We start from the raw sequence: 26,874 nt of genomic DNA, 5'->3' as shown, positions 1-26,874 counted from the left end.
CAGTAAAACTGTTTCAGCTTAAGAGAATCAGATTTAAATACTACTTACAGGCATGCCTAACATAACAGCAATAAATATTACTGGATTATCAAGTGTTTGCTTAAATTCAGATGTTAGCAGATGAACTAACTCTGTGTTAGTTTTTCTCTTCCTGTATATAACACGATATAGCAGCTTGATGAAGCAATTGCTACTAAAACATTCCTGAAAATATTTGCAGGAAATGTACCTTCTGTGTGATATGCCAATTTTGGGTTTTTTAATAATATATATATCTTCTTCATATATTACAGGTATGTATTCCTTGATAGCTGAAAGGAGGAAAGCACAGAAAACTATGCTTCTTTTTTAATGAGGATAAACAACAGCATTTCATTTTCACCAACAGAATTGATGTTATTTGATTTTTGAATCCTAAAAGACTTTATTTTAAATTTAAGTGAAAATATATGTGGTATCACTAAACTGATGAGACTTCTGATCATAACCCTATGCTTCAACTTTCCCTCTCTTTTCCTGTCTTGTAACTGGAGATAGGTTATAAGGTACAGGCTGGATTCCTCATTACAACTTGGCTTTGCCGAAGGGAAGAGGTTAATGGGAATGTTACACTTTCAGTTCCTGTCATTAAGCCTGAAAATTATTTATTCTAACTGCTCTTCTACTTTGTCCTTCTTGCTGCGATCTAAAGGATGACTCTGGTCCCACTTCCCACTGCCAGCATCCAGCCCATTTATGCCTAAAAGACTATAAGAAAAAGAAATAAAGAACAACTACGCTGGATCTATGGCAGCCAGGGAGCTTGCTTTATGCTCCAGCCACTTTTTTAGTGTTTGGTGCAATCACCTTTACTGCCCCAGCAGGTCTTTTCCAGACCTAACATATAACATTTCACGTCCTTCTCTTGCTTTGTAGAACCTCAACAGTAAATTTCCAAACATTATTTCCCACTTGCATCTGTCTGTCGTTTTGCCTCTCTCTCTTCCAGTTTATTTCACATATTCTGACATGATCCAAGAAAACAACAGATGGCAACCTCATCCAAGTGGGTGTTATCCACGAGGGACTGCAAAACAAGAGCTTGTTTTCCAATAACTTCCTGCCTTTCAGGTTAAAAGTTTCAGAACCTACTGCAATTCTTTAATGTGAGTCTCAAAAGCCAGTTAGGATAGAGTGGTTGGCTTAGGCAGGGAAAGATCTGCTGCCCTCAAACAAAATTTTGAATTTAACCTCTACTGATCAGATTTGGATGTGGGATTTGTGATGTACAATCCACGAGTAGCAATGATAACACAGTCCAGCAGGAGAAACAGACGTAGTATAACGAAAAGTAAAAGAATGAGAAGCTGGGTGGTTATTTGGGAAACATCTGTTTAGAAACAGTTGGCAAATTAAAAGGCTTGGGAGAGAAGGGAAATAGGAAAGAAAGAATGAAGGAGAGGAGAAATGAAGGAAGAAAGGCGGACAGGACAAAGAAAGGAAGGAGTAAAGAGGGAAGGAAGGAAGAAGGACATGTATAAAACATACGAGGGCATATTTAGTCACAGAGTGGATTTGCCAAACTCCTTCTCCTGAGCACAGTTCCAATTCTTCAAAACTTTCAGGCTTCCAGTTGCGCCAAAAAACCCAACAAAAATAAATGCTGTAAAAGAGTCACAAACAATGAGACAGATTTCCTTGGGTAGAAGTGGGACAATATCTGTATCTTGTCCTGACAAAGAAAGTAAGGAAAAGTTTTTCTTCCGTTCCTCAACGAAAAATATCCTTTTGATCAGCAAAGAAAGAGGACTGCAAATACTTTGGGCTACATATGGTAATAAGCTATGAAATGGGGAAGTAAGCATAGGAAGCATGAGAAAATTTAGTTCAGGTCACAGATGAAGCTTTAGCTTTTCCTTCTTTTGCTAGGCCTGCTCAGCCAACAGCTTAATTAGTACAGCAGGCTACAACTAATGTAATTAACAGCTGTTACTAAAGAAAGGGGCATACATCAATAAAAATAGTGTCAGAACACAGAACAAATACAGAGAATATAAAAGCAAAAGTAGGGGATAATTTTTAATTCTGGGATAAAGGGGGACACAACTGAACTCGAATACAGGACATGTCTACTGCGACCACTGAAGAGGTTTCAAGAGGCATACAAAAAGGCGCAACTCAACTCTGAAAAAGACTTAAGTAGTTAGTTGGCTTTGTCTCACCTGCCTTTGGGTGTCTGAAGTAACCCATTCAGACCTCAGCTAGTAAGGCAAAGTTCCCATTAGAAAGAAACAGGTGTTTCAAGAGAACAATACATCTGAACACAGATACCTGCCTTAGGTCAAGATGATTCACCCTTTCAGGGTGACCACACCTTTCAGGGTGTCTATTTTTTTTCTCTGACTATAAGGTGGACCTTCTGTTGACTGCTCAAACTTTAGATGACTAATTTCTATTTGCTCAGGTTAGTGCAATTCAAGGTAACTCAGGATATAAACCGTCACCAAATAAAGCATCAAGAACTTCATTGAGATGAGGAAGACTTTTGTACTGGGTCTGGAAGGACTGTGGTGGGTCGACTCCAGCCAACAGCCAAACACCCACACAGACACTCACTTGCTGCCCTTTTGCGGGACACAAGGAAGGAGCAAGCATCTGTGTGGGTCCTGGCTGTTGGCCACACAATCCACCACAACTTTATGTGTTGGTCAGTCTTGTATTAAAATCCTTTATTTTGCCTATTTGTCAGAAAGACTTTGTATGTTGGTCAATCTTGATGAATTAGAAGATTGCTAAATAATTGTTTACAAACTCCTGGAGCTATAAAAGCAATCTGAAATACTGCTATCATTAAACATATTTTGCACTACACATTCATTCTGTCAAGAAACAGTAGGAATCTAAACGATGGCTCTTTCATGTGGACTAGACAATAAAGAGAAATCTTTCTAGTACCAAGAAATAGAGTTTGTGAAATAGAGTTGTCATATTTTTAGCAGCAACATTTTGCCTGAGCTAACTGACTTTGCAAGAAATTAAAATTAAAATCTAGATTTCCTGATAATGATAAGGAAGGAAGAGAAGCAAGAATGCTGGGTAAACTACTCATTTAAAAAAAAAAAACACAAAAAACCAAAAAACAAACCAACAAGCAACTACTTTATTTAATTGTACACACCCTTCCTATTTTTTCCACTTCATTTTTTTTGGTGATTTGAGTGCAAAGGTTTCTTCAGTTTGTCTCCCTCTAGTGGATTACCCCTTCCATGTGTCAGCAGAGTCTTTAATGTTCCTTTTTTCTTCACTTGTACTGTGTGGCTACAATGTTATTATTATAATTGAATAATCTATACACAGCGATGCCTCTATTTCATCCCTGATGACTGCATTGTTCAACCTTATATTTGTTCCTATTGCCCCAGGTATCAGCTGTCTGGGTTACAATTCATGCAGAATATTCTCAATCCTCTTCTCACTTCAAAGAAATAGAATTATACCATATTGGTTTTCGGTCATTCTCCTGTATCCCAAATCAGTTCAGGGACTGGCTCAGAATGGAGGTCTGTGTAAAGCAGCCTTTCCAGTGGTCTAAATTAGGACCTGGTGAAACAAAGTACAGCTAGGCACAGTTAAATCATGTCACAAATATGAAGTGCCTTTTCTAAGCCTCCAGGAAGTATAATCTTTCAGCAACATAGATATATTCTAGTGCTTGATGGATAAAAGATAACATGGCCTACACTACTTTTCAAAGGATCCTTCTGAAATTTGGGCATAAATACATTTAATTATAACAAACATAGAATCTGTCTTGGGCATATTTGTATGAGCTGTATTACGATCTTAAGAGTTTCCGTGGTGGATCAGAGCCTTTCTGTGTTTAACGCCTATAGACCACAACAAAAAGGCTATTTCCTGCCACAAATCCATCACACCTTATGATACAAAAGGCAGGGCAGCCAAAGAAGTGGACTCAGCAAGCAGAAGGTGGGAATGGAAGGAGGTAATAAGAACTGACAGCGGTTACTGAATACTATTAGTATTAGCATGGGCTGTCAAATATCTTTGTGACTGCAGTATTTTATAAGCAGAGGAAAGGTTTCAGGTTTACAAATGCGGATCTGAAGAAGGAAAAGCTAATGGTACTGGTACTGCTATGTACGACGGGGAACACCTTTTCCAAAGCACAAGTTTTATCCTGAGAATACATTCAAAATGTACTGTTGATTTTATTGCCTTTCATGCTCATTCCAGACGGCACTGCTGTTCAAGTAGGACATTAAATAGATTCTGCTGTAATTAAGCAATTAGCTGCATAATTAAATCTGAAGCTAGATAAATGCTGTGAGCCACATTCTGTAAGTGCTTGTGAAGTGACACCCAAGCTGTTTGTTCCCCGTTCATGGGACTCCCACCTTCTCATCTTCAAATCCCTCCTAGTACTAATGGAAATAATAATTAAGAACGATAACAATAAAACTCACTGTTAAGTTCATAGAATCACAGAATCAGGGAATAGTTTGGGTTGGAAGAGACCTTTAAAGGTCACAGAATCACAGAATCACAGAATCTTAGTGGTTGGAAGGGACCTTTGAGATCATCGAGTCCAACCACATTAAAAAAAAAAAAAAAAAAAAAAGACAAAACAAAACACACACAAACAAACAAAAAAACACAACACAAATCCAAACAAACAACAACACCCCCCCCCCCAAAAAAAAAAAAAAAAAAAAAAAAGCAAGCAGCATCCATCAACTAAACCCCACACACAACACCCCACCACAAACCAACAATCCCGGGCACTAGAGCATGCCCTGAAGAGCCACATCTACACGTTTCTTAAATACCTCCAGGGATGGTGACTCCACCACCTCCCTGGGCAGGCTGTTCCAGTGCTTGACCACTCTCTCAGTAAAGTAATTCTTCCTAATATCTAATCTAAACCTCCCCTGCCGCAACTTCAGACCATTTCCTCTGGTCCTGTCATTATTCCCTTGGGAGAAGAGGCCAACCCCCGCCTCTCTACAGTTTCCTTTCAGGTAGTTGTAGAGGGCAATGAGGTCTCCCCTCAGCCTCCTCTTCTCCAAACTAAACATGCCCAGTTTCCTCAGCCTCTCCTCATAGGACTTGTTCTCCAGACCCCTCACCAGCTTGGTGGCTCTCCTCTGGACACGCTCCAGCACTTCAATGTCTTTCCTGTAGTGAGGGGCCCAAAACTGAACACAGTACTCGAGGTGAGGCCTCACCAGGGCCGAGTACAGAGGCACGATGACTTCCCTGCTCCTGCTGGCCACGCTATTCCTGATACAGGCCAGGATGCTGTTGGCCTTCTTGGCTGCCTGGGCACACTGCTGGCTCATGTTAAGCCGGCTGTCCACTAACACTCCCAGGTCCTTTTCTGCCAGGCAGCTTTCCAGCCACTCTTCCCCAAGCCTGTAGCACTGCTTGGGGTTGTTGTGGCCGAAATGCAGAACCCGGCACTTGGCCTTATTAAACCTCATCCCATTGGCCTTGGCCCATTGGTCCAACCTGTCCAGGTCCCTCTGTAGAGCCTGCCGACCCTCCAGCAGACCAACACTCCCACCTAGTTTGGTGTCATCCGCAAACTTACTGAGGGTGCACTCAATCCCCTTATCTAGATCATCAATGAAGATATTGAACAAGACTGGCCCCAAAACTGAACCCTGAGGGACACCACTGATGACCGGCCGCCAACCAGATTTTGCTCCATTAATCACAACTCGCTGAGCACGGCCATCCAGCCAGTTTTTTATCCAGCGGAGGGTACACTTGTCTATGCCATGATTCTCCAGTTTCTCCAGGAGAATGCCGTGAGGGACGGTGTCAAAGGCCTTACCAAAGTCCAGGTAGACAACGTCCACAGCCTTCCCCTCATCGAGAAAGCGGGTCACATGGTCATAGAAAGAGATCAAGTTGGTCAGGCAGGACCTCCCTCTCATAAACCCATGCTGGCTGGCCCTGATCCCTTGGCTGCCCTGCACATGCCTTGAGAGCTCACTCAGGATGATCCTCTCCATGATCTTTCCCGGTACCGAGGTCAGGCTGACAGGCCTGTAGTTTCCAGGATCCTCCTTCCGGCCCTTCTTGTAGATGGGCGTCACATTGGCCACCCTCCAGTCATCTGGCACCTCTCCTGTTGACCAGGATTGTTGATAAATAATGGAGAGAGGCTTGGTAAGCTCTCTTGCCAGCTCCCTGAGAACCTTTGGGTGAATGCCATCCGGCCCCATAGACTTATGCGTGTCCAGGTGCATAAGCAAATCATTAACTACTTCCTCTTGGATTACAGGGGAGTTGTTCTGTTCTCCATTCTTATCTTCCAGGCCAAGAAGCTGAACTCCCTGGGGGTAGCTGGTCTGACTATTAAAGACAGAGGTAAAGAAGGCATTAAGTATCTCAGCCTTCTCCTCATCCTTGGTTGCAAGGTTTCCCCCCGCATCCAGTAAGGGATGGACATTCTCTGTCACTCTCTTTTTGTTGATGTATTTATAGAAACTTTTTTTGTTGTCCCTTATATTAATGGCCAGGTTGAGTTCTAGCTGGGCTTTTGCCTTCCTGATTTTTTCTCTGTATGACCTAACACAATCTCTGTACTCCTCCCGAGTTGCCTGTCCCCTCTTCCAAAGGTGGTAAACCTTCCTTTTTTCCTTAAGTCCCATCAAGAGCTCTTTGTTCATCCAGGCCGGCCATTTTCCCCGCCCTTTAATTTTGCGCTTCATGGGGACAGCCTGCTCCTGGGCCTTTAGGATTTCCCTCTTGAAGAGCGTCCAGCCTTCCTGGGTTCCTTTGTCTCTCAGGACTACCTCCCACGGGACTCTCCCAACCAGGGTTCTGAACAGGTTAAAGTCTGCCCACCGGAAGTCCAAGATGGAGGTTTTGTTAATCCCCTTCCTTACCTCACTATGAATGGAAAACTTAACCATTTCATGATCACTAAGGTCATCCAGTCCACCCCCGCCTGCAATGAGCAGAGACATCTTCAAGTAGATCAGGTTGCTCAGAGTCCCGTCCAACACGACCTTGAATGTTTCCAGGGATGGCGCATCTACAAACTCTCTGGTAGAGAGGTGCCAGTGTTTCACCACCCACACTGTAAAACATTTTTTTCCTTATTTCTAGTCTAAATCTTCCCTCTTTTAGTTTAAAGTCATTACCCTTTGTCCTATTACAACAGACCCTGCTAAAATGTTTGTCCCCATCTTTCCTGTAGGCCCCCTTTAAGGACTGAAAGGTCCTTTCAGTAAGGTCTCCCCAGAGCCTTCTCTTTTCCAGGCTGAACAACCCCAACTCTCTCAAACTGTCCTCACAGAAGAGGTGTTCCAACTCTCTGATCATTTTTGTGGCCCTTCTCTGGATCCACTCCAACAGGTCCATGTCTTTCCTGTGCTGAGGGCTCCAGAGCTGAATGCAGTGCTCCAGCTGGGGTCTCACCAGAGAGGAGTGGAGGGGCAGAATTCCCTCCCTTGACCTGCTGGCCACGCTTCTTTTGATACAGCCCAGGATACAGTTGGCTTTCTGGGATGTGTGCACACATTTTCAGCTCATGTCCAGCTTTTCATCCACTAGTACCCCCAAGTCCTTCTCGGCAGGGCTACTCTCAGTCTCTTCATCGCCCAGCCTGTGTTGGTATCAGGGGTTGCCCTGACCCAAGTGAAGGGCCCTGCACATGCCCTTGTTGAATCTCATGAGGTTTACACAGCCCACTCTTCAAGCCTGTCCAGGTCCCTCTGGATAGCATCCTGTCCCGCAGGCATGTCAACTGCACCACTCGGCTCGGTATTGTCTGCAAACTTGCTGAGGGTGCACTCGATCCCACTGTTCATGACATTGATGAAGATATTGAACAGTACGGGTCCCAATATGAACTCCTGAAGGACACTACTTGTCACCAATCTCCATCTGGACATGGAGCCGTTAACCTCTGGATGTGATCATCCAGCCAATTCCTCATCCACCTAACAGCCTACCCATCAAATCCATCTCTCTCCAGTTTAGAGAGAAGGACGTTGTGGGGGACCCTGTCAAAGGCCTTACAGAAGTCCAGACAGATGACATCCGTAGCTCTTCCCTTGTCCACTGACGTAGTCACGCCATCATAGAAGGCCATGCAGGGCTTGCCCTTGGTGAAGACGTCCTGGCTGTCTCAAACCACCTCCCTGTCCTCCAGGTGCCTCAGCATAGCTTCAAGGAGGATCTGTTCCATGATCTTCCCAGGCACAGAGGTGAGGCTGACACGTTGGTTATTCCCAGGGTCTTCCTTTCTACCATTTTTAAAAATGGGTGCAATGCTTCTCTTTTTCCGGTCACCAGGGACTTCACCTCACTGCCGTGACTTTTAAAAGGTCATGGACAGTGGCTTGGCAACTACATCAGCCAATTCCCTCAGGACTCTGGATGCATCTCGTGAGATCCCAAGGATTTCTGTATGTTCAGGTTCCTCACGTGGTGACAAACCTGACCTTCTCTAACAGTAGGAGGGACTTTACTCACCCCAGTCCCTGCCTTGCGGTCCATCCACTGGAGAGGTGTGGGGAGAGAGATTGCCAGTGAAGACTGAGGGCAAAAAACTTGTTGATTACCTCAGTCTTCTCCTCGTCTGTTGTTACCAGTTTGCCAGTCTTTCTCATCACCGGGGGTATGCTTTCTTTGACCTTTCTTTTCTGGATGACATACCTGTAAAAGCCCTTCTAATTATTCTTTGCATCCCTTGCCAAGTTCAGCTCCAGCTGCGCCTTGGCCTTTCTGACCCCATCCCTACACAGCTGGGCAGTGTCCCTATACTCTTCCCAGCATACCTGTCCCTGCTTTCACTGCCCACGCATCTCTTTCTTGCCCCTTAGTTTGACCAGCAGGTCTTGACTCTGTCATGCTGGTCTCTTGCCCTCCTTTCCTGATTTCTTACACCTGGGGATTGAGAACTCCTGCACTCTAGGGAAAGTGTCCTTAAAGATGTGTCAGCTCTGTTCTGCTCCCTTGCCCCTGAGGGCAGTTTCCCAGGGGGTCCTAAGTTCCTGCATACTGAGTTACTGAGGCAGCAGCTTTCATTTAGGTGCCTTGCCTTGCATGGCAGTGAGCTGATTCACCTTGCACCAGCTCAGAGAATGGAAAGAGGAGCTCATACCTATCCCCACTCCCCTTCGTATGTCTACCTAGGAAGGGATTTCAGGTGTTGATTTATCATGACAAATAGCGTTAGAAGGCATCAGTACCTTCCTCTCGTTGCTTACTCTAACTACCTGCTTCCATACTGAACAACATAACAATGATTGGGCTGTCAGCTACTCTTTTTGCCATATAAATGAAGGCCAAGCACACTCAAGTCTTGAAAAAAAAATAATCCTCCCTCCCATGAACTCATTTATTGTTCTGCATGGACCAATTCTGCTAATGCCTACGTACTTGAATAACTGTACTCATTTTTGAAATCAAAGTATGACTGACTAGTTGCATGAAAACTGGGTTAAGCCCTTAAACTCTGAGATTTGAAGACAAAACTGGATCTGACATGCTTTGCAGTGCTCTTGAACTACTTCAGCATACTATGAAGTAAAAAAATAAAAGTAGAAATGAAGGCAAGGCTTTTAAGATGTCCTTAAAGTGACCTTCAGACAAAACCAGTGCTGAATACTGAGAAAGGAATTGTGAATGAAGAAGAATAGTGTCCCAAGTGTAAACGAAAGCTCCACAATCCCATTTAAGCATTCTTAGAACATTAATCCATTTAAGATATTAGGACAGCAAAGAACCATTGTTCAGGACAGTAAGTGAAAGTCGAGCTGGGCTGGGTTACTCCTTCTAACACAGATAAATATTCTATTTAAATTATGAAAATATATTCAGAGGAATTTGAGATCTTTTATTATTTAAGAGGCTCCATTGGGGTCTTTAAAAGTGTTTATTTTAAAAAGCAAAAGCCCTAGAGCCACTCATAAAAAAAAGAAAAAAAAAATCCACCTCCTAATATACGAGGTAAACATGTACTGCGTTACTTTAATCTCTTCATAATTACCATTTTCACATTTCTTTCACTTGTCATAAAACTGAATCTTCCCAGACAGACTGTCTGATAAAATGATATAGTTAGCGACTGTACATCAAAGAGAGCAGGTGAAAGTGAGTTGCATATTCACACACGCTGAAATTCCGGTTGACCTGAAAAGAAAGAGGTTTTCATATCTCCTGCTTCTTCTTTTGGAATCTCTCCTCACTTAGTGCAGTTCATGTTTCTAATTTTCAGTTTGAACTGTTTCATCTGAACATAAGGGAGAAGCAACGCAAATAGCTGAAACAACAATCAGATTGTATAAAACTTGTCTTTGTCTAGTTTGTAAAAGACAGTGCTGCTCTACTGAAAACACTCAGAGAATTCTAATCAAGTCGGAGTTTCCCTGGAGGACCTGTGTTAAATAGTCGTGTCCTGAGAAAGTAGATTGTACTTCACTTCAGATATGGACTTTATGAGAGACGAATATCAAACACTTTCAAGGTCTTTTAGAAAGAAAATTCCATCATGGCCTCGTGACAGCTGGTTTGGGTTTTTTTGATTTCTTAAAGATTTTTTAGGTCATTCTTTAAATACAGATTTAATCAATTTCCAGGTTAAAATTCCCGGAAAAAAATAATCTCATTCATTCTAATTTATATTAAACACAAGAGATTATATCAATGCAACTCTGTGTGGGATTTCAAATCTCAGACCAGGTCAGTTAGAGCTATTTTAGACCTGCGCTTTCGTGCACGCATAGCCTGGGAAGGTTTTCATTCGGTGCTCATGCAATGCTAATGCAGTCGTGAGGCGCAGGCCACAACGCCTCTTCCCACAGATGACATCGCAGAAGGCACAATTTTGTGTGTTTCATTTACATTGACAAGGTCGAGGGGTCAGGCTGCTGATTATGAACTCTCCTGTTCGACGGACCCGGAACATATGCTGGCAGGGGATTCACTGGCAGCTCCCTTAAGCAAGGATTTAGGATATTAGTGTCTAAATGGAACAGTTGGGTGCTCACCTCTGCCTTCGTTCTGGGCTAAATCTTTCACCGTGTGTCACCCACAGCTCTACCCCGTGGCCAGCCAGGCAGGTTGGCGATTTGTCGTGGAAGAAATGCCTACAGAGGGTTCAAAGATTCAGGAATGAGGCAATAAGTATTTTCATCTTTTGGGATTGTGTAAACCCCACAAATGGCCTCAGGCCCTACTGAACTAATGTTGCAAGTTCCCCAGCCAGAGTTGGAGTTGAGTTTTGTTCGTTAACAGCAAATCCGAGTTTGGGAGATTGCTTCACAATTTATTGAAATAACCTTTGTGATACATGGAATTAGCCTGTGCTTAAGAGGGACGGCCCCGAATTATAAGGGAGTAAAATTAATCCTGTCTTGAGGAACTTTGGCATTTTACTGAAGATGTTCTGTCACCAGCACGTGCTGCCAGTGACCCTTTGGAGATTATTCTGTGCAACATTCTGTAGATAGCAAAAAGCAATCCATCAAGACATAAATGTGAGGAAAAGCCAAAGTGTTTATAACTCAAGAAAAAAAAAGGAAACCTACCATTTCAACATGAAAACGGATAAAGATTTCAGGTTATCTTTGATCAGGTATTTTGCTTAGCTCTTAATGTAACAGCTCTACTAACATTTTGCAGCTGCCTTTGAGTTGTGGGCTGAGTCTAGGAAAGCTCTAGAATATGGACACACGGGGCTGGGAAGGAACCACCACCTTTTATGCAGATACTACCCATCCACTCTACTAACCAGCTCTGAGCACCCGAGTTGCAGCCCACCCCAGTTATAAAGTAAAACACTAAATATGAACCAGTGAAGTTTATTTAGCAGACATTTTACGTACGTGTTGGGGTGGGTGAAGAGCATACAAGAGTTGCTTTAGAGAATCATGACAACCATGAAGGGCACAGGGAAGGACACCAGAAATCTTTGCCAATGAGCATATGTTTGATGCAAGTACAGTTAAATCAGCCACAAATGAGCACATACAAATTAATGACCAATGCAGGGTATCAGAAACAGTGTGGCCAGCAGGACTAGGGAAGGCATTGTCCCCATGTACTCGGCACTGGTGAGGGCCCACCTCGAATACCGTGTTCAGTTTTGGGGCCCTCACTACAAGAAAGATATTGAAGTGCTGGAGTGTGTCCAAAGAAGAAGAACAAAGCTGGTGAAGGGTCTAGAGCACAAGTCTTATGAGAAGCAGCTGCAGGAACTGGGGTTGTTTAGTCTGGAGAAAAGGAGGCTGAGGGGAGACCTTACCGCTCTCTACAACTACCTGAAAAGAGGTTGGAGAGAGGCGGAGGTTGGTCTCTTCTCCCAAGCAGCAAGCAATAGGTCAAGAGGAAATGCCCTCATGTTGCACGAGGGGAGGTTTAGATTGAATACTAGGAAAAATTTCTTCCCCAAAAGGGTGGTCAAGCATTGGAACAGGCTGCCCAGGGAAGTGGTACAGCCACCACCCCTAGAGGTATTTAAAAGATGTGTAGGTGTGGCACTTTGGGACATGGTTTAGTGCTGGACTTGGAAGTGCTAGGTTAACGGTTGGACTCTACGATCTTAAAAGCTTTTTCCAACCTAAACGATTCTATGATTCTAAAACATGCATTCCTGAGTTCCTCAAATTGAAGTAGTCACTGCTCAGGTGTTGTCCTCTTCAGGAGGAGGGACAGGATCACAATGCGTGGATTTTCTGTCCCTCTCTTCTTGAAGGGGTCGTTGTCTTTTCTACTGTTGATGCTATGCTACATATTCCCTAACTCTGTGAGCTCGTATATACACGCTGTTAATGCACGCTAGGCTTTATCAGCCTATGAATATTTGTGAAGCCAATGAAATCACAGTTTCTGATCATCTCACTAATTTTGTATGAAATTTTTCGTATCGACAGCAGTTTAATTTCAATAACCTAAAAATACCTTCTTTGCATTTAATTCCTGAACATTTGACTTTGTGCAATCACTAAATCACCACGTGAAATCACTGAACTGCTATATCAGTTTACTGGAGCATTTTGTAGTTTTCTAAAGTTAAAAAAAAAAAAAAAAACTAAGCAAACCATTACAGAAATCAAATAGAAACAAACTTCCTGCCCAGAGTCCCAATAATGCATCAGCAGGAGAGCAGAGATCCCCCTACCACTCAAATTAACAGCATTAGTTAAGAAGGTCAGTATGTTTCCAGTGGGTTTCACATCTATTTCTATCAGCAGCAGAATACTGGGGGTTCCAGTGGTGTCCAGGACTTGCAAAACATAGCGGTCATGGTGCTTTCAGCCCCTGTTTTAACCTCATCCTTCATTACTTTAGGCCATGTAGCTTTTTACTTTCAGCCTGCATCCATCTAGTGACTTCATCCTCCCTTCCATTTCCCCTTTGGGTTCCTTGTGCTTAATTCACCATTTTCTAACTGTCCCTGCCGGCTTGGCTCCTCATCCCTCTGCTTCCTCAGGCTGGGGAAAGCAGGAGCACTGTAAGCACATCAGAAAGTATCTTTGTCTGTAGTGCTCCCTGGTCTTGAAGGAGAAATAAGAGGGCGAAGTCTGGCTCAACCGATGCAGTCTTGTCCTAGGTCACACTTCATACAAACACAATATGATGAGTTAGCTGTTAAACTATAATACATTTCCCTACTTTTCAGAAGCTCGTGATTCAGCAAAAAATTGGGGTCACCAAAAAAGCATTTTTCTGAAACCAGAGTGACTCTCTTAGCAGAATTCTAGCCCTGGTTCTAAAGCTCGGGAATAGTGAAGCTCCTAGTTTAAAAACTGTTTTCATGTGGGTAAAACCATATGCAGATTTATCAGGCAGGACGGAGGTTTTAATCTTCTTTAGTCTCCTCTCAGCTCTCCAGTAGCACCAAGGAAGGTAGTAAGCAATTCTCTCACGCGATGCGGCTGTTCCGTTGTGTAGCCTTCCCAGTCACAGAAGTTGTTCCTGAGTAAAACACTCTTTTTGCTTTTCTGAAAAGTGGCTAAGCTATTTTTGTTCAAGTTTTCAAAAGAAGTCTTCAGCCTGAGGCAGAAATTCAGCCTGAGAAATTTCTTCCCAAATTATTAAAGAATGGTGGAATTACAAACTACTGAAAACAGATGGAGTTTGGCATAAGAAATTACAGATGCCATCACTTACGGCCTTTACGCTCTCTGAGCATTTATATTGTAACACATATACAAATGTGAATATGCAGTACCACTCAGCAGAGTACTTGTTTTTCTTATCTTCTATGTTCCTTTAAAAAACCCCACATTATACAGGTTTTATGGCTGCAATAACAATCTTCAAGAAACGTACTTCCAAGTAGCTACAGTGAGCTACTTCCAGTGAGCAATCAGATGGCAAGAACCTCCTTACCTTACCTCAATGTCATTATTTCTTACAAAAATCAATAATGACTTTATCCTTACTTGCTGTTTTAGTTCAGTGTGGCAGTGCAAACAGCACAGAATAACAAAGAGACAGAAGGGTCTGAACAGATACTAAGGAAGCTAATGGAGTGGATGTTATTTTCTTGAAAGAAGCTGTCATACAAGCAGAGAACAAAAACCTTTCAACCCTTAACTAAAAAGGCAGTAATTATACATTCTTCTGGGGCGGAAAATCTATTATAAACACCATTTGTAGAACAAAACCTAGCTTTGACTCTTGCCTATTTTATAATAGTGAAGAAGGAAGAGGTGGATATTCTAATAATCATTAGATGCAAAGAAAGAAATTATGAATGAAAGCCAGTTTAGCAAGAACCAGAAGATAAGAAAGTTTACACTAAAACCTTGGTATCTTATTAGTGGATCCATTTTTTAAATCAACTTGGATCAAAATAGGGGACAGATTTAGGGTTCTAAGTCAACAAAGGAACAGCTGTGAATTTCCATTTTTTATTTGATTTATATTGTGCCCAATCGATTCCATACAAGAGAAGCACCTTCTGCTATAACAAAGACTCATTAGAGTGAATTAGAGTGGCTCCATGGAAATCAGTACTTATATTTGCTCAAAACCGACACGCAGCAGAAGAAAACAAGCCAGACTCTCTCTACATCCAGTATCTAAAGCAAGCCATCAGTGGCTACAGATAATTTGGGAAAACAACTATAAATTTTAAACCAAAGATACTAATTTTGCCTAACTGAAAAAAGAGCCAAAAGTAACCTCTTGATCTCAGGAATTAAAATTATTGGTAAGCAAGGCCTGCCTTTATGGCTTGACTTTCTCTGTTAGTATCGCCAGATAGAACCCACACCACTAGGGAACTGTATGAATTCTAACAGACTTCCTTTTCTGCCCCTTCATATTTTCTGGATATAGTTTCAGGGGAGTTTAATGTTAGACCTACCCTCTAGCCAAAGACTTAACAGTAAACGAAGACTGACTTACTCTATTACTGTAGTTCAGCCAGAACATTTGGGTAAAATTCGGGCCTTGCTGCATTCAATGGGAAATTTCCTATGAACTTCAGATGAAGCCAGGATTTCACCTCAGCTGTCTTCTCTGTTCTTGTGTAGGAGAAGTGACTACAACTAGGCAGAGATGATGCATTGTTCTTTATAGTCTGCACCTGTGCCTAATTTAGTCTTGCAGCTACAGCTACACAGCGAAGCAGTTGACAGCTACTAGAGAGAAGAGTCTGGAAACTGTCAATTCACAGAGACGCTTTCTGAGCTCTCGCTCTTCGGAATAAGTTTCTTTTCAGTTTAATCAAAGGAAAAGTATTCTTGTTAAGAAACTTCACGTTCCAAATAAGAATGCTGTTAAGCCAGGGAATGAAAATACGAAATAGCTGTTTATTACCAGTGCTGTAAATCATCCGTGAAAGCCTTCACAAACACACCAGATGCAGACTGATAAATCCTTCCACTTCATGACAGCACTGAACCACTGACGGATTCGTGCTTTCCACAGAACAGTGAGCAAGTACTAGATATGTAAAGCACACATGCATCAGTTATGATTAGCAAGTGAAGCAGATGCCATATTCAAGCAATAATGTAATAGTGTATAGCCAGATAAAATTTCACATGTGGGTATACACACATATATACAAGAAAAACTAGGTTCTATAAATTCACAGTATTAAATTAAAATAAATTTTGAGTGGTGTCATGACTGACAGTATAGCATAAAACAATGCAACATCCAAGTTGTGCATCTAATTGTTTGTGTATGTGTGTATAGATGTATGTATTCAACAAAATTTCCCTCCCCATAATTATGCACAGAGATAACAATGTTTCCATTATAACTTTCTCAGCAGTGGTTTGAAAATCAGTAAATATAGTTTTCTTTTGCTGCAAATGGAAAGTTGGAGGCTGAACTAAAGGCTGAATTTAAAGTTTTGGAAAAGTTGACTAATTCAGAATTTTAAGGCAATGCTTTAAAAAGCAAAACATTTTCTAGATACATGACTAAGGGCTGAAATTTAAAGCATTTAGCTTGACAGCTGTATATATATACACACTCACAGAGGTAAAAGGAGGCTTTGTATATTCACAGTTTGAAATTACTGTTAATCTGTACAAAATTTTGAAATCTCATTATTTCCAGCATAGCATAAAATAGTCCGTATTCATAGAATCACAGAATGGTTTGGGTTTGAAGGGAGCTTAAAGATCATCGAGTTCCAAACACCCTGCCATGGGCAGGGACACCTCCCACTTGACCAGGTTGCCTAAAGCCCCATCCAGCCTGGCCTTGAACACTTCCAGGGATGGGGCATCCACAACTTTCCAGGGCAACCTGTGCCAGTGTCTCACCACCCCTACAGTAAAGAATTTCTTCCTGCTATCTAATCTAAATCTCCCCTCTTTCAGTTTAAAACCATTACCCCTTGTCCTATCACTACACTCCTGGTAAAAAGCCCTCTCTGTTTTTCTTATAGGCCTGCTTCAGATACTGGAAGGCCGCTATAAGGTCTCCCTGGAGCCTCCTATTCTCCAGGCTGAACAACCCCAATTCTTTCAGCCTGTCCTCATAGGAAAAGTGCTCCAGCCCTCTGGAGAGGTACTCCAGGCACATTCAGGTTATGCATTTAAATGCCTGCATATCTGCTGCAATTTATTACTATTTATTATTTTTTCTATAGATATGACAAGAGGATCGACATAATCTTCCAATTTAATATCCCAGATTGTTAAGATATATATATTCATAAACAATTGCATTGTTATTTCGCCTCATTGGCCTTCTACTCTTTTCCACCAAACCTTCTTAGCCTACTTAGCCTTACTTAGCCTATCTTCAGTCTCCAACATTCACAGTGTTCAGCTTACAAGAAATTAGGGCAATATCCATAAAAGGATGTTTCAGTTTCGTTTACCCTGCCTTAGACCTAGAAAGCAGGTTCACAGACCTATATTAGGTACTAAGAATAGAACTTATACCCAATGGGAAATGCTGAAGATCATGAAATCTCACCTCTCTCAAGTGTTTAAAGCACCTAACACCGAGCTGCAGAAATGCTTCTAGGACTAGATCAACATTCATAATTCATAATGTCTCTAAGGGGCTTAGAAGTCTAAGATGTCTATGTTTAAACAGATGCTTAGCTTGCTCTTTACTGGTTATCCTCTGGGATAATTGCTCAATGCTGAAAACATGCAGGAAATGGGAGATTTACTGGGGAAAAATTCTCCCAGTCCCATGGACGCTGCGATGCAGCCCTAAAACCTGAAGTGCAGGTGATAAAGGCAGTGACTTGACTCTGGCTCGTACCTTCTGCTAAGCTGCCTCACCACCTTTCTACTGGTGCCGAGATCCAAGTCTCAACTGGATTTTCCTTGAAACTAGGCTTAGTTTGTTACCGTGAAGGCTTCAGCCTTTCGCAAATTATTCTAAAATTTACTCCCAAGCTTTCACATAGATCCAAGAGCAGTGACTTTAGTTGAAACAAGCCAGTTTTGAAATCTATTCCAATAACACCATCTTTTACAACAATCTCACATCTAAGCCGTGCATGTGCAAAACGTTACTCCTGCGTAACTTGGCTCAAATTCTTCTTGAAGTATTGAAACAACTTAACCCCAAGAACACAGGTGAGGGGAGGCACTGGGGCAGAAAAGCCCATGAATTCAGCAGGATTTAAGAAATCGGAGGCAGGAAATACCTTTGGCGCATGAATTTACCTCAGCCACCGCTGCCAGCGCCTCGCTTTAAACTTGTCCGGCTACGGAGATCTGACTCTTTCATATAAAAAACCCAAACAAAGACGTCGCCCTCGGAGGTGATGCCCCGGCCCCCCTGACTGAACACACCGGGGGGTATCAGCCTCCCCTGCGGTCGGCGCTGACGGAGCCCGGGACGCGGCCGCCATCGCCTGCTCCTCCGTCCGCGGCGGCCGGCGCTGAGGGGGCCCAGGGCTCCCCCTGCCATTGCCCGCCGCTTCGGCCAGCTTCCCCCCCACCTCCTCCAGCACAGCTTGGGGCGAAAGGAGTCCGTCCCCCCGCCTTCCCCAGGCACCCCGCCGCCCCCGCGACCCTCGCCGGCCCGTACCCGCCCCGGCCGCCGGTCGGACCGGCGCTAGTTTCCGGTGGGACTTTGTGCCGCGCCGTTTCCCTTCCCCTCCTCGGCTCGGCTCGGCTCGGCTCGGCCCGGCCCGGCCCGGTGGCGGTGGTGGCGGCGGTCTCCCCGCAGGCTCATGCAGTCGCGGGTGCTGTGCCTTGGCGGCGGGGCCGGGGGCCCCGCTGCCCGCAGGGTCCGCCTGCTCCTGCGGCAGGTGCTGAGCGGCGGGGCGGCCGCCGGGCGGTCCGGCCGCCTGGAGATCAGGGCGCTGCACGGCTCAGGTAACGACCCCCCCTGCGCTGGCCCGGCCCCGGCCTCCCTACAGCCTTTCCCCCGCCTCCCCTTGCCCCGGCCAACCCACTGGGCCCGGGGATGTGGGCAGCCTCGCTCGCCCCTCGGCCAGGCGGCCCGGGAGAAGGAGTAGGCCTGGAGGCGGGTTACCACCTTCTGGGCTGCTGGTTTGTCCAGTTTGTGCTACCATCCCTGTTTCTTCTTATGCTTGTGAGTATTTCCTGAGAGGAAAGGGCAGAGTTCAGTCCTGGGCTTACAGGGACACTTTAGTGTGGCTTTCCATAGCTTCTCTTTCCAAGTGTGTCGCCCGCAGTGAAGCAGCAAAGGAGCCTGTACCTGCGAGAACCGCTCTTCTTCATCAAGTGGCTTATTAGCATCCTGCGATGCTTTCTGGTTCTGCATCGCATGGCTGCTTTCTCCTGCCACTGAGGCAAAAGCCATATCCGTGTCAGGGGCTGCCAAGGCTGCTGCCAAGGCAGCCCACGGTAACGAGATAAGGGGTTGACCTTGAGCTCGCATAGGCTGGGAAGCATGACCTGAACTGTCCCCGAGTATCCTCTGGTGACCTCTGAGACAGATGACGGGCCTGTGCAGGGCACAAGGGACGTTTGGAATTGCTGACATATGCCTGTGGTAGCTGGCACTTGTCGGAATGGATGCCAAAAGCAACAAAGCTACTAAATACAGAGCGAGTGATGTAAATTAGGTAGACAGAATGACAGCAAGTGATTCTGATGGTGAGGTACTTGCTAAAGCTCTTAATTATACCCCCTTAATACCATTTATCTCAATTTTTATTTTTTTAATCTGTTTATTATTTGACCAGTTCGTTTCTTTAAATATGTGTTTGGTTTCTCAAAGGTTTCCCAGGAGGGAAGCCCTTGAGGAATTGATAACCGTAAAATCCTTCAAGAGTTTTTGAATAGAAAATATTTGAAAAGTACTAAAAAAAAATAGAGTTATTTATCTTAAAACAATAGGAATAGAGGGCAACAAGTTAACAGTCTGTGAAACAAGCACCTGAAGAAGGTGTCTCGGCACTTTTCAGCCCTTTGTTGGAGTGAATAACCTTAAGAACAAGAAGAAATTCACCAAAAAGAAATGGTAGCAAATGCAGTATTACTAAAAATACTTCATAATTTCCATGTGCTGTGGAATGTAACTGAGTGTAACTTAGCAATATTCATGAATACACTGTATATGTATATGAATAATAGGAGTATTCCCACTTACAATCAGTGATTATAATGATTTTGGTAGAAAGATTTAAATCTCAAAGCTCCAGACAGTCTTGTAGGTTATTAAAGGCAGGCTAAGGGGTGATATTAGGGATATTTGCCCTCGCAGCACTTGAGAGACCTCATTCATTATAGTGCTTTCTGTGCTCCTGTGAAATTGGGACCTTGTTATTAGGAATACAATTTATTATTTGGGTTTTGTTACTTGGTTTTTTTTTTCATTAATTTTATTTTAAAGATGATTGCATGTCTTCTTGCAGGCCCTGTCACTCCTTTGAGATTACTGAAGTTAAAAAGAGATGGTCTGAAATTTTCTGTGCGATACATGTCTTTGCTATGTCTGTGCAGCTGCTGTAATTACAAATCTCGTTGTAAGCAGCGTTGAGGTTGCGTGTTTCTTCCCTACTGATAAAGAAAATATTTCAGAAAAGGCTGGAAGCTGTTAACAGTCAAGTGAAGAGCAAATTGTTGTCTACCCAGTAATTTGAATCTGACATCCCTGCCAGATCGGATTTACTGTCTGTGATGGTACCTTTAAAGTGTAAGGGAGAAACTGTTGCCTGATTTGGTCCTGATATATGTGAAGGAGCCACGCTTAGCTTTTCAGCTCTGTCGTTGTAATGCGAATATGGCTTGCTGGTGCATTGGGGGCTGTGGAGGAACTGCTACAGCTATCTAGTGGTAAAGCTTAAGAGAAATCTCAAAATGAAATACAGAGGCACTCAGTAACTAAAGGATAATGGGAATATCTAGGAAGGGCTTGGGTTTGCACAACTTATTTAACGAGGGAAACTTAATTTGTAGTAATAAGTGTTATGGAAGAGCAGCGATCAGATTAATTTTTAATGCAAGTTTCATGTTTCCTTCCAAAAGACTGAAAACAATTAGCTTTTTCTAGACTGCAGAGTTATTTGTGATGGATTACTATTTTAAAAACAGCATGAGCTGAACAAAGTAAAGTTCTACGTAACTCAGTTCACTGACTTTTAATTATTTGCATCTATCTGTGTGTAATATGAAACTTTTGACAAAATCTGATGAAATACATAGTATCAGAGATGCTTTAAGGGGTTGGTGGTAACAAATGCTGAATTTGGTGAGAACTGAAGAGCTGGAAAAATAAAAATCTTTGCCACCCAGATAGTACAGGTAAAGGAAGGTCTCTTGTGTGCTTTGCTGCTCAATGTACATATAATAACTTGTGCTTTCTCACTTGCGTAGACAAAAACGTATATTGGCTTCATGCACTGTTTTCTACAGCTCTGCCTGTCCAGGTTCAATTCCTATGCTTTCCAAAACCTGGGCAGCCCCAGTTCCTAACCAAATCTGCGTTTGAAGCCTGGAAGATCTCGGTGATACATACAAGAGTATCTGCTGAGTCTAACACAGTCGGTTGTGAAAACTGTAGCAGACTTCAGAAGCCTGTAATGTTAAGCATTGGTGTACAGGCTCTAAGTGATTGTGGTAAAAAATTATAATCTGAAAAAAGACTATGAATGAGATCATGTGTTTAGAAGGGGGTTTGGGTGGGGGTTTTTTGTTTGGTTTTTGTTTGTTTGTTTGTTTGTTTGTTTTTTGGGGTCTGTCACTGCCTAAAGACTAACGAGCTGGTTGATGATGGATGTAAATGCTTTCCAGCTCATTCCCTTTTCCGACTTTACCTGTGTCATTATCTTGTTGAAGTTCACATGTGGACAGCTGGGAGTATGGTTCTGGCAATATTTTTTTTTCACTGGCACAACCTATTTAAGGGACTTCATTCTTTCATCTTTCTCTTAACATTCCCGCTATTGTTCATTGCCTCCGTAGTTGTACTTGGGGGCTGTGCAGTGTGGTGATTGGAACAATTCTAGTGATTTGATTTATGGCAAGGCCTTATGAGCAGTTGTTGCATCAGCACAACTGAGAAAGCAGCAAATGGAGACGGGAATTTTCAAAGCCAGTTGTCATGAAAGTTTGCAGAGTTATGCCTGATTTATTTCAAATTATTCTGACAATTAAGAGGGAAAAGGTTGGTGGCAAAAAAATAGTGTCATTTATTAGCCATGCTGATACAGCTGGAAGAAAGGGATGAGCTGTCAGGCAGATATGCTCTTCGGTAGGGTTTCACCCTACCATGTTGTTCCCGTGAGTAGATGTCATTAAACAGCTTCTGAGTTTTAATATTTGGCAGTTGTTCAAAATTTAAGTTTCCCTTCTTAGCAACTGTTACAGTCCTGATATGTGTTGATGTGTTCTGTAAGTCCTGCCCATTTTAATATATGAGGCTGAAGTTGAACCTGCCTGGCAAACTCAGGGACTCAGGGTAGTTGCGTAGGAGATGCCATAGTGAAGTTTAAAGCTGTTTTGTCTGTCTTGGTTATCTTTTCAGTAAATGGGAATTTGTAAAAACAGTTCTATTTGATTTTCAGTTGTAGTTTCTTTTTAGTTGAAATACATTATTGAAATTATACTAATGCACTTGATACCTAAGCTCAGTTTAGAATAGATCGATAATCTGGCTCTTCTGCACTGAGCAAACTGTACTTCAGGAATCTTCATACAGTTTGAAAACACTACCAGCTAATTTTTCTCATAAGTAGTACTGGCCACGGAAGATTTGAAAGGCAACACTGGGAATGTGGTGAGCATCTGTTACTGTATGACTAAGAGGAGGTAGTGGATATCACTTTCTATAGACAGCTAGCAGAAACCTCCCACTCATGGGCCCTCATGTACATGGGGGATTTTAACCACCCAGACATCTGCCAGCAGGGCAATCTGGCACTGTGTGTGCGCTCTTGGTAGTTTCTAGACTGTGTTGGTAAAAAATTTTATAATGCAGATGCCAGAGAGCCTGGTCAGGAGTAAGTCTTCACTCCATCTGCTGCTCACAAGTAGGGAAGAGCTGTGGTTGGTTTGGTCATAGATGGCAGCCTGGATTGCAGCGACCATAACATGATTGAGTTACAGATCTGGAGGCTGGGAAGGTGAGCAGCAGAATTAGGATCTTAGTCCTAGGGACTGCAGGCTTTCACTTATTCAGGACATTGGTAGGTAGAATCCTTTGGATAACCACCATGAAGAAGAAGGGTGCACAGGAGAGCTTGAAGGTACTTAAAGAAAGCTTAATGACAGCTCAGGAATGAACAATTCCACAGTGCAGGAAGATTTGGTATTTCAGCGGGAGGCCTGCTTGGCCAAGCAGGAAACTTCTCAATGAACTAAAACACAGAAGGGGGCATACAAAAGTGGAAATGAGGACAGACCAGACAACAGAAGAGGAGTGTAATAGTGCTATTTGGTATGTAGGGACAAAATCTCTACCATCTGACAAACAGCAAATCTTTAGTCCAGAAGGACCTCAGTAAACTTGAGGACTGGGCCAACAGAAATGTCAGAAAGTTTAAGGAGGAGAAGGATGAAGTTCTACCACTGGACTGAGGTGTTGCTATGTCTAACTGGCTGAGAGGGGACTGGCTGAGTAGCAGCTTTGCTGGAAAGGCTGTAGGATTGCGGTGGGTATCTGGTTGAATATGAGCCAACACCTCATAGCAAATAGGTGAACCACAGACTGGGCTACATTAGGAGTAGTGTGGGCAATGGTAAAGGGAGGATTCATCTCTAGAAAGCACTGGTGACGCTCTACCTTGAATGCTGTGTTCGGTTTTGGGTTCCCTATTTCTAGGGAGATACTGAGAAACTGAGGTAGTCCATTTAAGGGCTACCAAAATTGTTAGGGGCCTAGAGCAGCTGATGGTGAGGAGAAGCTGAGGGATCTGGGCTTGTTATGTTTGCAAGGAGAGGTCTAAGAGAGGAGACATCTGTTGGCAACTTGAAATTATAATTACAGAAATGATTAAGTCTAACTCTACTTAATCCTGGCAGATAATACATCAAGAGGCAGTCATCACAAACTGGGGCTTGGGAGGCTCAGACTAGACAACAGGACAAACTTTTTTACTAGGAGAGGAGCGCAGCAGCAGAAGAGGTTGGCTAGAAAGGCTGTGGAAGATCCATCCTTGAAGGTTTTTGAGACTCAGTCAGCCAGAGCCACAGCTCATCAGATTTTGTCTTGGTGGTAAGATGATGTCGAGCAGGAAGCTGGAGAAGATGACCGATATTTCCAAAGTGTTTTAGTAATTGGTGAAATGGGCAGCTTAGCACTTCTTTGACGTGGTAAGCATATTACTGATATTCTGAAATTTGTATATCGAGTCTCTGTGAGTCATCGTGGTATTAAAGATATTTAAAACTGACTTTTCACATTGTAACACTTTTGTAATTGAGCATCATCAGACTCCCTACATTCAGGGTATGCTATTGGTCCAAATGAAAAAAAAAGCTCTCTGTTAAGAAATGATTGTGAGCTTCTTACGTGACTGGATGTCAGGTAAGATTCTGTGTTCATGTTCTTGATCTTCTACTAAATGCAGAAAAAATGGAGGAAAAGGTTCATTTCCTGGAGAAAATACCAAGAGTTTGTTTAAATGACACTTTGGACTTAAATCGGTAAAGAGAATCATTAGCCTAAAGCAGACAATTGAAAAATCAAGCATTAACTTCAGAGCTGAAAAGTAAAAAAGATAGGTCTATCAATAATGTTGAGTAGAAATAGAGCAATATCCAAATTCAACAAAAATGTTTGAAGTAATTATTTTGGTTTCTTAGAAGGAAAGACTTTCTTTTGCTCATAAAAAGAGGACGGCTTAAGTGAAGTGGATTTTTTGCTTAGATTGGAGATGGGTTTTATTATGTAAACATCCAACTATTTCAGTCAGCAGCAGCTGAGCTCCATCTCATCTGTGTGTGAAGGCAGTGGTGGTCAAGGAGCAAACCCAGTGAGCGCTGGGAATGGGTTACTGCCCCTCATGCTCATGTTTTTGGGAGGCTGCCCGTACCAGTATGAGATGCAGAACAGGTTACAGTGTTAGCCAGTGATTGTGTGTAATGTTTACAGCCATGAAGATGGCCAGCAGGAGCTGGTATGAAATGAGAGAAATAAGTAAGTTGTGTAGATAGAGCTGCTTTTTCCTTTTTTTTTTTTTTTTTTTCCTTGCAAATAATGTATTCAGAAAAGTTGAGGGAAAAGAAAAAAATGCATCCTGGAAAGTGTCATTTCTGTTTCTTCAAAATAAGTTGGCTCTTCAAGGATGAGGGCTGAAACTCTTTTCTGTGCCCTGATGGATATATGCTGGATAAATACCAGTTAAAAGCATCCCTCCCTCCCTCTTCCCTTTTATTCTCCTTTCCCTCACATTAGAATGAGATTAAGACCTGGAAATATACATTTGAATATAATACAAATTTTGAATTTTCCTCTTAACAGGTGTGATCTTATCACACAGAAATTAATGTTAGCAGAGTTTAGCACCTTCACAGTTTTAATATGCACTTGCTGTTACTGGCTTTTGAGACCAGATGGATGGTCTGTGTACAAGTGAATGTGTAATATACTAAAATGACTGTTGGAGTGTGTTAATCTCACATAAATTCAGGACTAAAGAGGCCAAAAGGCAGTGATTTCAGCTGCCTAAAAACTCAATGTTCCTGAAGCTTCATTGTAATGTCTTATAAAAACCCTGGTAATATAAAGATTTACATATTAGATTGGAACTGTTTCTGTTGTGCAGTCAACAAACTAAACACAAGTATAGATCTGTGCAAGATGTTTTCTTTTGTTGTAGGATTTCTTTATTTAAAAATAGCCATTTCAAATTTATTAATTTCCTTCTTTTTTCTTAATGTGTTATTTCACCAGAGGAATGGCGAATAGAAGAAATAAAACTTTTTTCTGCTTCTTAAATTCTCAAATTGTAGTTGAGATGCAATCTGTTTATCTTCAGATATGCCCGGCATTGCTCTAAATAGTTTAAACAGGAGTGGCTTTTTCTTCTCAACATATAGGAGAAAATAGTAGGATTAGGGAATAGTCTCTTCTTGGGAGGGGGAGAGGAGAAGAGGGATAGTTGGTGTGACACTAGCGGTCAAAGGTGCCAAGTGCATAATAAAGCTGCATCGTCAAGAAGACTTCTTATTGAGATTATAACATTAAAAACATCCACAGTGGGTCAGAACAAAGGTCCAGCAAGTCCTACTATTCTAGTTTAGTGCATTGCAGTTACTGGCTAGCTGTATGTGCACATTTGAATTGCCATTTTGCCAGAGGTGAAATTCACACCTGTCTATTCCAGATGCAGTAGAAAGAGCTCCTTGCATGCATTGAGGCTGTTTTCACATTTCCTTCTTTCAGAGAGTCTCTTCAGAACCCCGTTATTGGGTCACGATTTTTATGTGCCCCCAATTTCTAGCCCATGTTGCATGGGCTTTTAACCTTCCTGTTTTCTCTTTATGTTGATCACCCCCTGAATGGGATGTCCTCCTTACCTTTTGGATTCCAGCTTATTTAGCGCTTGTTTTGCTTCAGCAGCCATAGCTCATTGAGTACATCGGGCACTGCTTGTATCCTGCTGTTTTCCCCAAAGACTGTGCTACCTGCGATTACTGTTTTCTGTGTGGGAGGTAAGAAACCAGGGGCACGTCTTCACTGCTTGCCTAAGCAAGCCCGATACAGCCTACAAAGTCTCCATTGCAAAACCTCGTGTGTATAGCTTTTGTCCACAATAGCGACCTAGTAGTTTGAGAGCTGGGTCGGAATATTCACGCGCTATTCCATAATTTGCAGCGGAGACAAATCGTTTGGGATATATGTTCTCAAATTATGAGTCTTGCTGATTTAACACCACCATTTTGCCAAGCAGGCTGTTGTCAGTTCCTCGCCCCCTGGTGAAATGCTGGAAAGAGCCTGTCTGGGATGACTTCTCTGTTCAAAGAGTTTGGAAATGCAGTGGAAACGGAGTAATCAAAC

The 26,874-nt window shown here is 42.7% G+C and overlaps 1 protein-coding gene across 1 annotated transcript in view; it reads left to right on the top strand.

Annotated features, from left to right (window-relative positions):
* The first annotated feature begins 18,634 nt into the window (after positions 1-18,634).
* The window catches only part of VWA8 (von Willebrand factor A domain containing 8), a 198,872-nt gene continuing 190,632 nt past the window's right edge, over positions 18,635-26,874 (top strand). Inside the window, exon 1 of the mRNA XM_074168332.1 lies at positions 18,635-18,779. Within this exon, the coding sequence (XP_074024433.1) occupies positions 18,635-18,779 (145 nt within the window). The remainder of the gene's footprint in view (positions 18,780-26,874) is intronic.

Source organism: Numenius arquata, chromosome 1 (genome assembly GCF_964106895.1).
Source record: "Numenius arquata chromosome 1, bNumArq3.hap1.1, whole genome shotgun sequence".
NCBI lineage: Eukaryota > Metazoa > Chordata > Aves > Charadriiformes > Scolopacidae > Numenius > Numenius arquata.
Note: the sequence above shows the minus strand (reverse complement) of the source record. Positions and strands in the feature narration are given on the sequence as shown.